This window comes from Erpetoichthys calabaricus, chromosome 1, assembly GCF_900747795.2.
Source record: "Erpetoichthys calabaricus chromosome 1, fErpCal1.3, whole genome shotgun sequence".
Taxonomy (NCBI): Eukaryota; Metazoa; Chordata; class Cladistia; order Polypteriformes; family Polypteridae; genus Erpetoichthys; species Erpetoichthys calabaricus.
Genome location: NC_041394.2, coordinates 107,407,803 through 107,422,029, shown reverse-complemented (window position 1 = coordinate 107,422,029; position 14,227 = coordinate 107,407,803). Strand labels below are relative to the sequence as shown.

The 14,227-nt window shown below is 38.1% G+C and overlaps 1 protein-coding gene across 6 annotated transcripts in view; it reads left to right on the top strand.

The window, feature by feature from the left end:
* Positions 1-4,132: 4,132 nt before the first annotated feature.
* The window catches only part of lmo3 (LIM domain only 3), a 111,845-nt gene continuing 101,750 nt past the window's right edge, over positions 4,133-14,227 (top strand). Inside the window, exon 1 of one of the 6 annotated variants that reach the window (XM_028804952.2) lies at positions 4,133-4,563. Coding sequence is in view for 1 of the 6 variants with exons in the window: in XM_028804914.2 (XP_028660747.1) it covers positions 10,998-11,022 (25 nt within the window). In the remaining 5 variants the exon portion in view is untranslated. Of the gene's footprint in view, positions 4,564-9,168; positions 9,518-9,711; positions 10,682-10,701; positions 11,023-11,600; positions 11,705-11,970; positions 12,091-14,227 lie in introns of those variants that run through there. The other 5 variants (XM_028804925.2, XM_028804933.2, XM_028804914.2 and 2 more) reach the window with 5 other exon arrangements.

Genomic DNA, 14,227 nt, shown 5'->3' with positions numbered 1-14,227 from the left:
ATGCACAGGTACCGGGGCACCAATGTCCATGTCTGGCAGCCCAAAATTCCCAATTTATGCAAAGTATAATATCATAAAACGGTGGTGAATGGGGCGGCACGGTGGTGCAGCGGTAGCGCTACTGCCTCGCAGTAAGGAGACCTAGGTTTACTTCCCGGGTCCTCCCTGTGTGGAGTTTGCATGTTCTTCCTGTGTCTGCATGGGTTTCTTCCGGGCGATCCGGTTTCCTCCCACAGTCCAAAGACATGCAGGTTAGGTGGATTGGCAATTCTAAATTGGCCCTAGTGTGTACTTGGTGTGTGGGTGTGTTTGTGTGTGTCCTGTGGTTGGTTGGCACCCTGCCCGGGATTGGTTCTTGCCTTGTGCCCTGTGTTGGCTGGGATTGGCTCCAGCAGACCCCCGTGACCTTGTGTTCGGATTCAGCGGGTTGGAAAACGGATGGATGGATAATATCATAAAGCAGTGGTGAATGGGGCAGCATGGTGGTGCAGTGGTAGCATTACTGCCTCACAGTAAGGAGACCTGGGTTCGCTTCCTGGGTCATCCCTGCGTGGAGTTTGCATGTTCTCCCCGTGTCTGCGTGGTTTTACTCCGGGTGCTCCAGTTTCCTCCTACAGTCCAAAGACATGCAGGTTAGGTGCATTGGCGATCCTAAATTGTCCCTAGTGTGTGCTTGGTGTGTGGGTGTGTGTGTGTGTGTGTCCTGCGGTAGGGACACACCTGTGCTGGCTGGGATTGGCTTCAGCAGACCCCCGTGACCCTGTGTTAGGATATAGCGGGTTGGACAATGACTGACTGACTGACTGACTGACAGTGGTGAATGAGTTTCCTTTTATATATAGCTTACAAAACGTGAGCTAAACTTAATTTCATATGAAGCAAATCTCATAAAAAAGGGTGTTTCAGAGTTGTGAACTTCGGGATTATTGCTCCTTAAGGGAATGACAACACTGTATACCTCCTTTGAATTCATGAATTTCTCACAAAGGGGTCCAGAAGAAAATAGTTAAGAAAAAACAGTTTTTCAACAGCACAGCCCACGATGACACAAAAAGATGTGCCCTTAGACAAAAGCCGTAATCCAGTAAAACAATGAAATTTGTATCCAGATTAGTTGAAAATAAAATCCTGTACCTCCAGTCTTAGTTAAGATCCCAAATTGGCCAATACAAAATTTCGGTACTAATAAAGGAGTCCTCCCATCAGCCCCAGCACACACCAGCTCAGTTACTGATGAGAACTGTTGCCCCTACCTTAGTGATGGTTTTTGGTTTTTGTTACAGCCCCCTCTCACAAATAGGCTATATAGCCTACATTTTAAATTGAACTAATGGTGATGTAGATGAAAAATTATGTGAAAACTGGTTCAGTTGTTTTTGAATGCTTGGCAAGCAAACAAATTTTGGTTTTATTTATATTAAATTAGACAAGATTCATTTATTAATTTGTCTAAATTTTTGAAATGACTCAAATTTATTGTCATTGTACAGGTACAATGAAATAGTTAAAGTAATTATTACATACCCCTTGGTGTCAGCTATTGTACAGCACCACTGGAGCAATTGCAGGCTAAGGGTCTTGCTCATGGGCCCAATAGATTAACAGGATTCGAACCAGCAACCTTCCAGATACCACCACAAATCCTTAGCTTCAGAGCCACTACTCCCCCCTTGCTTTGTAAAAATAGCATTACAAAACTCCTTGAACATTACAAAATACTGTCTAATATATATTTTAAAACTGTGTACTTGAAAAAATCAGAACTTACTGTATGCTCATCTTCAAAATTGTTTTCCCTTTTGTACTATAAACGCAGCAAATATTTCCAGTTTAAGAAATGGAATTTACATGTACACTATTGATTTTTCAGATGCTGTGTGGAAAAACAAGTTAACCAATACGTTAATAGATGTTAAGAAATGATCCCTAAGCGATGCTCCTGGAAGATGTGCAGGACTGCCTGCGGGAGGCAAGGCAATAGAGTTGTTTGCCTCAGCATAGTGACATTAGAATTGTAATATGGTTTGGACAGAACCAGTTGGCAATACCTAACACTGAAGGGTAAGGTGTGCCCTAGGGCAAGATAAAGACACTTTCATTTTAAAGATTTTCTTTTGCTTTCTTCCTTATGGCTAAAAATAAATGTGTTGAGCCCAACCAAGGTATATAGACCAAATGGTTAACTATTTTCCTTCATTATTTATGGAATTTACTCAATTTTAAATAAGAAAATCTGGACGCTTAGCAAGAAAAAGTAATCTAACCTAGAGCCTTAGTCTTAAGTTCCAATTTACTATACTAGTTTGGTAAACTACTGTTGTTTCAAAGATATGTATTTTTTCTTTTAAGCAATTCACTCTGTTACAAAATAATGTTTATTTAAAGCTATTGAGCCATTTTGTAATCCCACTGTACATCTCACTATCCCTTTTTTCCTCTCCCTCCAAAGAGCATGTTAGCTCACCTATAACTTGAAGCAGCTAATTCTGTCTCTTACTGGTTGCTGCCTGCATTAGTCACACAATTCATAAACCAATACATTTTGAATTACTTAGTGAGTGTATTATTAACCGATAGATGACATAATGGCACGGTGCCCCACTTCCCTATTGGCCTGATCTCAGTTCATGGCCTGATAACAGTTTTTCTACTTGTAAATTGATGTCTCCCCACATCACATAAATGTGCATTATAGTTTAATTACAGTACATAAATTGGATGGATACTGTATGTATGATTGTGTGTTTATAAGCGTGCCCTGTGATGGACTGGAATCTGATCATGAAATTGTTGCTGCCAGGATAACCTGTGGGAACCTGTAATGGCTCAGAAAGTAGATAAGTGAGGTGTGAAAAAATCCACACAACACATACAGGGAAGGATTTGTAGCACAATTATTTGCAGGTTGATAACAATTTCATCAATTTCTTAGAAATATATTTTGCAACAGCTAGTTCATCTGTGCTACGCAATATCCTATAATGACTTGTTTATATTTTCATTGACATGGTGAAATGATATTCATGACACCCTAAACTCTGTAATTTTGAATAAACAAGTAAACTATGACTACTTACACAATATTGACATGTTTGTCTATTTTTGTATTTGTATCAGAAACTTACACAGCTACATGGAAAGCATTAGTGTACACGTGTGCACATGTATGTGCACATACACAAGCACATGCACACAAACAGACAGTACCGATTAATGAAAAAGACTTGACAGCACCTATCTTGAATTGTTACAACACTGGAAAATGCCTCCTCTTTTAAGTGCAAAACCATAACATTACCATTTCCCCAAGTGCCTTCTGTTTTAGCCCGCTTTCTAATTAGAGGCATGATAACAGCTTCGCTGATTGGCATTATAAAAGCACCAGTTTGGCTTCATCTGTCCCAGGTGTGCAGCGTCATTTTTTTTTCCCCGTGATTCTTCTCACCGTTTGAGAGAGCTACTCCCCCCTTTCTTCATTGTTCCTTAAAGTTTCCATCAGAGGAATTAATAAAGATAAAAAGACATTATAGAAAAGAACCTCCCCTGCCAGGGCTTATCATTGGAACCTTTTATCAAAAGTACAAACTGTACAAGTAAGTTTTTTTTCATTGTCTCGCCCTCTCTCTCTCTCTCTCTCTCTCTATCCCTGAGTGCTTCAAAAAAAAAAAAAACGAAAGAAAAGGGAAAAAAGGAATAAGATGGAGGTCTGTCAATGGGCTGAATGCACTATTAACTGTGGCGTCACTACAAAGGTTAGCAGATCTAACTGTCAATACTGTGAGTCGAATCGAGTCCAGTGAAAGGGGGGCTGGGGGTTTGCTTTGTGAGAAAGAGATACTTTGATATTTTGGAATGTTAGAAGGGTGAATGTGAAAAATTGGAGGTTGGGGATCTAATTACCCAACCATAATTGGGGGCTAGGGAATAAGTTGCAGTCCTCTCAACTCACCACAGATCAATTATGTTAAGAGAACATCTGTAAGTAGAACTTAATGAGGTCCATTAGAGCAACATGTACAGCCTCCTCTAACAGTACTTGTCAGCTTCTTGGATGAGCTGAAAGAAGCTGCTAACTAGGGACTTGGTGAGGTACTTAAATACTGGAGAAGACACACCGACCCACACGGGTTTCTGTGTTCAGCAGGGGCAACGGTGTAAAGAATAGAGAGCAAGGAAGGAAAGACAGTGTGTGTGTGTGTGTGTGTGAGTGAAAAATAGAGCGAGAGGGAGCGAGCGTGTGAGAAACAGACTGAGAAAGAAGATGCAGGTGGTGTATTTTACCTTCACGACTGCTATTTAACGAAGAAAAGTAGCAACTCCACAACAAGGAGTAACACCAAATGAGCTTTGTTATTTCACGTGCAAGCCAACTGCATTTCCAAGAGGCAACAGAATTTCACCCATTTGTTTATGTAATCTGTGCGAAGACAAAAGGTAAAGAAGAAATATAAAGCCATTAAAGAAACTGTTTGGTGCTACACTTTAAAAAAAAAAAAAAAGTATCCTGGAGAAAGAAAAAAAACAGCTTGAATTCCTTTTCAAAATAAGGCCTTCTTTAAAAAGGTGGGTTATTTATTTATTTTCTATTGTGAAAGAACAAATTGCAAAATGTAGCAAAACTCCTTTTATGAAATAGAGGAGGGGGGCAAGAGATTAGGGAAATTCTTTTATGAAATAGAAAGCCAGATGAGGAGCTGAAAAGGCACTCAAGGTACAGTAATTAGACTGGAAAATCGCTGTTTAATGCCACCCTTTCTTGGTAGGGATATTTGGACAGACTGGAAACTTATTTTTCAGCTTCAGGAAATGAAGTTGAATGACAATAAAAACTAAACAAACAGAAAACTTTTAGGGTTGGCAACCTCTGCTATGATGCGTGAAGATGCGCGTTTCAAATGATCAACAGAATGAGGGGAGGAGCGAAAAATAAAATAAAATAAGTGAGTCTGGGAACTAGCATACATGCATGTGCTTTTAGGAAGATGTTATCCAAAATGCATTATATTCCACCTCTTACCCCTGCAGGTCTTTTTACACTGGGTCTTCATTTTTTTCTGCAAGGCAGTCACTGATCGTCACATTGTAATAGAGCATTAGCTGGTATATCTCTATCTCTGCTGAATATTTTTGATGATTATTTTTCCTTGTGAATAATTCATATGATTAAGATGATGTGGGGGGGCGGTGGTTGGGACGTGCGTGTTTAACCCCCTCCCTTTGCTCTCAATGTCTCTGTGCTATTCTGTTTCTCTCTCACCCTCTCTTTCTCTGTTGTGCAGTTAAAATGTATCTCTGTAAATTGCATGATTGGGAAGATAGCCTGCTTTCAAATAATTTAATTCATGACAAAACCTAATTACTGTCAGGTAATACCCTGTCAGCTTTAATGCATTTCATCAGTCATAATGAAAAGAGGAGCATTTTATGACCCATCTAATTATCATTACATTTTAGGGGAAAATGAATGGCATGGAGCTGAATGTTAACTATTGATTCTATCCACTTCTCTTTTTAAATGTGCTCTGGTGTATAATTTATCCATTGGCTTTTATTTCATGCAAAGAACACCCATACATGCACACACAATAAATGAAAAGAAAACACAAGCATGGAAAAGAGTGTGAATGCGCCTTCAAGGGCTAAGGTGTTTGTCACTAGGGAGGATAAAGAAGGAAGTGACAATCTGGTAAATGTCTTGCAGGTTGACAATAGCATTAAGAAGCCTAATGCCACAAGTCCAAACAGAGCACTAATTAGCTTCGAATGATGTCACTGTAGGCAGAGGAATAATCCCATCATTTAATTAACAGAATGATTTAAACAAAGATTTGCATAGATGCACTAATCAGTTGCTATGAATTACAGAGTGTTTCTCGTGAGCGAGGGGTAACAGATCATACAGCTGATGAATAAAGCTCCTCTCCTTGAGCGTAATTAATTTAATTGTCCTCATTAGCTGTACCATTTGTTTGAATTTTACTCACTCTTAGAATGTATCTCAAAGCACACACTAATGTACACTCTGTACCTATAGCTTCAAAATTTCACTTCCTAGTGTGTTGTCTGATACTGAGGGCACTTCTTATACCACTGTTTAGAATAGGAACAACAGGAAAACAAGACCGTCTGAGCATGAACAACCCATTTTAAGGAAGAGATAAAGTACAGGAAAATGAGGGAATGAATGGTTCGTTAGTCATTTCTTTTTTAAACAGTGTATTTGCTTTATAGCTTATGTATACTAGTGTGTACTGTGCCTGATGCGAAGACATGCAACAGTATACATGGCATGATCAGCTGGCATACTGGAAAATAATGACAATTTATGTTCTACTGAGCAGTGTTACATATTCATTTAGTGCAGCTATCACAAAATAACATCAATTAAACATTGTTCATCTGTAATATGCATAATATGTTTTTACAACTGGAAATTTGGGATACTGCACAGCAAAAGATGTGTATCAGAATTCCCTTTAAAGTGCTAATAGACATTTTAACTTAGCATTCTCTAACACACTTAATACAATTCAGAGTTGCAGCATCCAGAGCCTATCCAAGCAGTCCTGGGTAAAAGGTAGGAAAAGGCCCTGGACAGCATGCGTATCTATTGCACAGCCCACTTACGTACACACACGCACATACTCCCACAGACACAGTTTAGAACCACCAATTGACTTAAGTAGCATGTCCTTGAGTGTGCAGGAGAAAAATCAGAGTACCCAAAGGAAAGCCCATGCAGACGTGGTAAGAACATGAAAACTTCACAACCCAGGACATTGAATCCATGAGCAGCAGTGATACTAACTGCACTACTATGTTATGCTACTTTGAAAACTTAGACAACATAGAATTCTCAAAAGCCTAACAGCCTTTTATAATGATGTTATAAACTGGCCTGGAAGATAAAATACTGTCAGTTCAAAATACAGCACATGTTAAGATTTTGACCTTAATTTATTTTTTAGCTAGTTGTGAAATTCTTGTTTTTGAATTTTGAATCTTTACATTAAATTGCATTTGCTGATTTTGACCTTTTTGTCATTTTTCATGTGGACAGCATGCTGGTGTAATGATTAGCACTGTTGATTCACAGTTTAGGGACTTCTCTGCCTAATGACCATTTGCAGATCCTTATAGATTTTCCACTTTGGTTTTCTCCCTCATTCCAAAGGCTTAGACTACTTAGTACCTCATAATGGGGGTATGTATGACTGTGCCCTGCATTGGTTTGGCATTTAACCCAGGGTTTTTTACAGCCTTGAGCCAGTAATACTGATCGTAAGGTCCAACTCTGTTTGACTCTGCATTGAACTAAATTGGTTAAAAAAATGGATGAACTTTCATCAGCCTGCACTTTGACATCCATCTAAATTGTTACAACCTGCTGAAGTGTTTTGTAGACAGCTGTACTAAAGGTAGATGGTAGCATCTGCAACATTTTGTTATTCAATTGAAATGTTCACAATAGTCTAGTTAAGAAATAGTAATTTTTAAATATTTACTGTCAAGTTCACATATTTTGTTTAAAGCAGCTAAGATGGCCTAGGTCCTATCAGTACAGACCACACTAGTGGCTAGTCATGACCCCGAGTTATCCATTTAACCTGTACATACTCCAAAAGCAACAACATATTAATGGTACAATGTGACTGTGTAATTTTTGAGTTGCTTTGGGTAGAAGCTTTAAGTATATTAAATGTAAGTGTAAAGCAGACTGTTGTCCTTTCCACTGTCTGTATCAGGAATATTTAAATTTTGGTTGTGATGTCTTATAACTAATAACTCAATGTGTTAATTTACTGCAAATGAAAATGATGTTGACTTTCTAATTTTTTAAGCATAAGCATATTAATTTTATTGTCTATTATAATTGAGATTTTAAAAATCAGAAAAAGATCCCTGAAATTATTCTTTTAATGGCCATATTCCTTTATGATCATGCTACCATAAATGTGCCTACGATATTTCATTCAATAGCTATACATATTTGTATGTGTACATAAAGATATCATTCAGGGTCAAGAGGAACTGATTTGGTCTGTCCCATACACAAATACTCAACATTAAGCTCGAAGCATGCATTAAATTTACTCTATTCCATTTTGCAATCCTTGGCAAGGAATGCTATAAAAACCACATCAGCACACACCAAATTAAATGCTAAATGAATTATTCATTGGATTCTTTTTCAAATATTATGCAGATAAAATACAATAATGTAAATTAGTTTAATGTCTAGATTAGCAGTTGAAAGGATAACAAGTATTGTTTTGATCAGATACAATTTCATGAGCAAAGCACCAAAAAGTAAGCCTCACAGTTAAATACAATTCAAGAGTAAGTACTTCTCATTTTTTTTGGGTCAGGACTATGCAGTCAGTTTGAATCTTAAAGTTTACGCTGTAACCTAAAGGTATAGGACAGATTAAAAGAAGAAGAAATTACTGCTGATGAAAAAGCTACTTATATTATCTGTAAGACAAGAGTTTCAAAACTCATTTCTCCGTCTGTTCGTATAGGCAGAAATATTTGCTCTCGCATATTTACTTATGGGCAGGTATGATGCCGATTAAACGTGACCACAGGAAACACTACCATGTTTAAAAAGGGTCTCGAAACTTAGTATTTTAAGAGTTTTATAAAGGTGTTAATCATAGGCAAAGATTTTGCAGCTCTGGTGAGCATTTTTGGAGGAAGGGATCGCAATGACAAAACAAACTGAACTTTCAGCTACCAACATTAAGTGCTCTGTTCGGTTCACCGTGTCAGCTAAGCCAGTGATTACCATAAGGTTGTTGCAGTTCTAAAATTAATCTTTTGCCAAAAGCACCCTTATTGTATAGAAGCCAGTCCTTCAGTATGTTGACATTGCTGCACAAGTCTTAAATTTTATCACTAGATGTTAACCTACCACTCACTATACTGGATTTTGCCCTGTGGCAGCTCCTCTCCTTGTTGCGCTCTTTTCCCTTTGATCATATCTAAACTAATCGGAAATATTTTGCCTGCTAACACGAGCTCCTTTTTTCTCATTGTCCAGATAAAATCACAGTACACATTTCGCATGTACGATACGTGTTTAGGACGTGCGTGTGCTGCGCGCGTGTGTGAGAAAGTGGGAGCGCGCTTTGCTGATCGGCACTCGGCTCCTTAATAACTGAATGACCTTTTCTTTGCTGCCTTATATGCATCGCCGGTGAGCGTTTGAGCTCGCAGATGACAAAGCTATATAGTGCAATATCTTTCACCACCCATGCATTGATGGGTGAGTTGAGTTGAGACCGTTAAAACTATAGGAGCGTTGGACGGCGGATGCTGAAGAGGACACCTGTAGCTCGGTCGCAGGTCGTCGTACTTATGACCTGGGGATCCGTGCGGACCTCATTATTTGAGAGCAAAGAAAACAGATCTGTTTGAGGTTGCTTCCTTTGTGAACTTTCGCCCGAGGGGGGAAAAACACGCAATACTCGGGTGCGTGTTAGGAACCGGGTCCTTTCATTGCTTGTTTAAGAAGGTAAGTAAAGCGCCAGAGACGCCATATGTTGTTGGCACATTATTACCGCTCTCTTGAGCATGCCATTAGTGTGTTTGTATGCAGATTCTCGCCCTCACGTGAGCAATTTAACAGCTGAAGGCACTTTAGCAATGTGTTTTCACTTTTGACTTCCGCACCCGAATTAAACTAGCCTCTCGTAGAGACGCGCATCGCACTCTGTAGCTAGCGAATGCCAGTACAACTTGGTAGTGGTCACGCACCGATTAAAAGATATGCCGTTGTCGACGGAAATAACAATGAGTACAGTACATACAGTATGTCACAGAAGAATGGTGTCAACCGCTTCGGGTCATTAGGTTACTTTAGCGCAGAGACGTGGCATGGTAACTGCAAAGAAACTCTCGTGACCGAGCGTAAAAGGAAACATGCTGATTGGATTAGGCTATTAAAAGCATCGTTTCAAAAATATCAGTGTGTTGGTTCCGTTATCCGCTAGGCACTCAAAGAAACTATTGTTTTCGAGCATAGTTATAGTTCAATTTGTTATTTCATTGTTACCATTCCAAATTGTCCTCTGTAACAAAGCGAGAAGAATACATGCATGTATAAATGGCACAATATCTAGTCCACAGTAATTAATACTAATTTTTGAAACATTTATGTAAAGTCACCAGCATGCAACACGACTCATATTTGTACCTTTTGACACTTTTTCCAGGGAGTTGGTCTGACATTATACACGTGGGTGTAATTTTACGCCTATCACCGCAAACATTCGCACAAATAGTAATACAAATATTGTGTGAAACGAGACTGGAAAAGTGAACAGCAATATAAACAAACACTTCTGTAGTTAAACAAAGAACTTCACACTGCTGTGTCGTGTTTAACGTGCAGTGGCGTAATCGTATATATTTTTAGAAGACAAAACGTGTTGCGCAATTTGCTCGATTAAAGAACACGTTAGCGGACCGTTATCTAACTTAACAGAACGTTTTCAGACTCTATTGACTCCGAGAACCCGGCTTGTGGCAACCTGCTACCAGTCTATTAAGTTTATTGTAAAATTAAAATGCGTTTCAGGACCTGATCGGTAGTAAAAAGGCAGTGCAAACAGAAAGTCGCTTGCATCGGCAAAGAGAACATGTGAAGGGATTATAAGCTTAAGGCGCGGTTCGAAGGGTAAGCATGTGGCTTTGTTATGCTGTCATTTGCTCAGCGCCTCTAAAAGCTATCGTGTGTCTTAACGGCCGCTACAGTAGCGAGCGCTAGGACTGTTGTGCCAAAACGTCGGCTCGCATTGTTGGATGCTGTGTTGTCAAGGCTTTCCTATTTCTTTTTGGGAGGGAGGTGGGGGGGTTTCCACTCTGAACAATAGCGATCCTCTCCGTGGTCACGCATACAGCTGCTCACTTGACCCAAAGAAACTGGAAGAGTTTTGCTGTCTTTGTCTCGACTGAGTGCCAGGGATAGCGAGGCTATACTCCGAATTCAGCAAATGCAGCAAAGAGAGAAAAGTTTCGGTAAGGACGTTAGCGTAATCGTTGCTTTGTTTTTCTTCTTCTTTTCTTTCGCTTCTCCGATTTCCTCTCTGTGCTCGTGTTGTGTGTGCATGTGTCCGAGATGTGCATTGGTGATGCGAAACTGTAACATTCGTGTAGTGGCGGAGGTTATAATTTTAATATTGTTTTATGAGGGGCGCGTGATTTTTTTTTTGTAATTTCTCCGGGGTGCTTACGAAAGGCCCTAATTGCTTTTTATTGCTTTGAAGAACATTCCCTGTGCCAGTAATGCCAATTATTCTGGCAGGTCTAATGGATGGCTTTTAAACGTTCTTGCTGAATGCCGAAAGAACGTTTAGTACCAGAAGCTGAGCACATTAACTCTGAAAGTGATTTTTTTGGTTTTTGTTTTGCTGTGCATGCAGACTGCATTGAAAATTGGGCTCGCTACTGCAAATCTCTCATTGGCCTTTGCCAAGCACTAGCACTTTGCTGTCATGGCAACTGTAATTAAACTGATAAGAGTAGAAAAAAATGTCAGCATCTCCAAGCCTTGCAGCTGCATCACGCAGAAAGGAAGATTCAAATAGGTTTTCTGCTCCATGGCTTCTAGATCTACGTCACTCTATATGTTTAACGGGGGCATCAATTGGAGTCCGCGCGAGATTCGTGCCATATATTTGTATAGCGGCTCTTAAACGAGGTGGGAGACTGACAGAAGGGGATAGATAGAGCCCGCAGGGATGGTCTGTGTGAATGAAGAAGAAAATTAGTGTTTGCATTCCATCCCATTTTCTGTTTTATTCAAGGGTGTTGGCAGCATTAGGCAATGCTTTTCCTTTTTTTTTTGTTTTCTTTTTTATTATTTTTTTTTTCGAATTTCCCAGGTGCACGTTTCCTTTTTTTCTCTCTTTACACCCCCAGCCCCCAAATTCCACCCACTAACAGCTGTTCTTGGTATTAACAATTGAACCAAGAAGTCTCGAAAAGTAATTGTAGAGCAAAAGGAGCTGAAACTATTACTTCTCTGGTTTGTTAATGAGTTGCGGTTACTTTGTTGTGTTAACCAGTGAAACTGGGACTGTGCGGGTGAGTACCACGGAACAAGGCAGCATAATGGAGGCAATCAACCGCGAAGTCTCCTTACAAGGCAATCCAGCCAATTAAAAGCTCACCAGTGTTTAAATGCAATGAAATAAAACGTCTGCTCATTAGTGCTGTAGGGAATGCGCTTCGATTCATTGTGTATGCGGCATTCTTAATGCGTGCGCACTGAGTCAATTTTCTTTGAATAATTATTAAACTGTAAGCAATGAGCAATCATCTTGGGATAAGGCCCCCCTCCCATCAGTTCTATTAATTCAAAGATCACAAGGATCATTGTGACAGAAAAGGGGTGTTCCAAAATATTACGCTCTTTTAAGCAAAATTTTAATTTAGTATGTTTTTAAGTATACGTCGATTAAACAGTATTCAAGTTATGAACTCGAGCAGTGTATTTGCATCAGTTTTATCTTGATGTTTCCTGCCAAGAGAGCCTGCAATGAATATATCGCATGCATTTCTTTTCCAAGGAAACGTATGAAAATAAGTAAATATGAACCGTTATTTATGACACTCCTTGCATTAAAACATGATACTAGTTCTTATTGTAGTTTCTGTAAGTGTGAGAATTTACTCAAGAGAAAGGGGAATGATGAATCAGCACAAAATTAAATCTGTATGAATTTAACAAAAAAAACTTTCATTAAGATTTATAAATGTATTTACACTGTATTACAGCCACACAAGAATAAAAAGGAACAATATTTAACCTTTTTCCCCTAAAGCAGGGTAAATAGTATTACGTACCTTCTGTAATATTGAACAGGAGTAGTATTCATTTGTTTCGTTTAAACATGTTTAGTTGATTTGATAATCATTCCATTAGTTAAGCTGAGAAACAATTTTTTTCAGTCATGTTTTTGCAAGTTTCTTGCATATTTATTTTAAATGCATTTTTTAATGTGTTTTCTGCCATCATCAAACCCCATACTCGGGATGTTTCTTGGATGCTGGTATTGCTGATTACTGTTTGTTCTTTTCGTTAATTTTAATTATTTAGAGAAGATCATCTTACCAATCTTAAGAAAAACAAACATACAAAAAAGGCAAGGGGCCAAAGTAACAATTATCAATAAAAAGTATATGTACATACACACATTTGTAAGTTTTTTTTATTGATGATCTGTTACAAGGATGATGCTACCTGTAGATCTGCCTTAAGACTCCAAGATTTTATCATGTCATGTGATGGTTTGTATATTTAGACTGTTAGCACGATTTTGTCAGTTCTTAAAACAATAATTAGTGTCAATGCTAAGTTTTGGTTGTATCTTTATATTTGTTAGGTCCAAGAGTTGGATGTTTACACATACTATCTTTACTTGTACATATTTGCTGGGACGAACAATGCAGTTGTTAAATGCCCATGTTTCTTTTATGTAATTTTTATGATAATCATATTTGTGCATTTATAATTTTGTGGTCATTAGATTTGTGTATGATATTACTGTTCTGTGGTTCACTTGATGTCATTTATTTAAGCAAATGTATGTGATTTATTTTAAGCATATTTTTGTTTTAGTGCATTTGATTTTTTTTTTTGGATCAAATCAAATTAATAAAGTGGTCTTGGATTTTTATTATGGTAAGTTGCAATTGGAATGCATATTCAAATGATACCATTATTCTGTTTCCCAATGGAATATATTAACAAACTAATTGGGACAGAAGCAAATGAATGCCAGTGAAAAATAGTGAAAAAAAAAACAGAAAGTAAAAGTCAAATTATTTGTTCGATTGAAGCTACAGAGAAAAATTAGAACTACATTTATAATGTATAAAAATGCTTAATAGGCCAGTATTTGTCAGCTGTAGTTCTTTTAAAAATACAAACTATACACAAATATATGATACGTTTTAGTTTATAGTACTGTGTGTTTTGGGTAAACAATTTATTTTTATATTGTACATGAAGATGATTTACTTACTTTATAGTGTTATTATAGCAAAATAACATTGTGGTTTAGTAAAAACACATAGGAAATTATTTATTATAAAGAAAAGAAGGAAATCTTTTGAGTTCAGTACATTTCTTTTAGTTTTCACTCTGTATCATGTGCCAACCCTAGTATTTATGTTTAATGAGTGTCTGTTATATCTGCAATTTTATACTTCGTTTAAA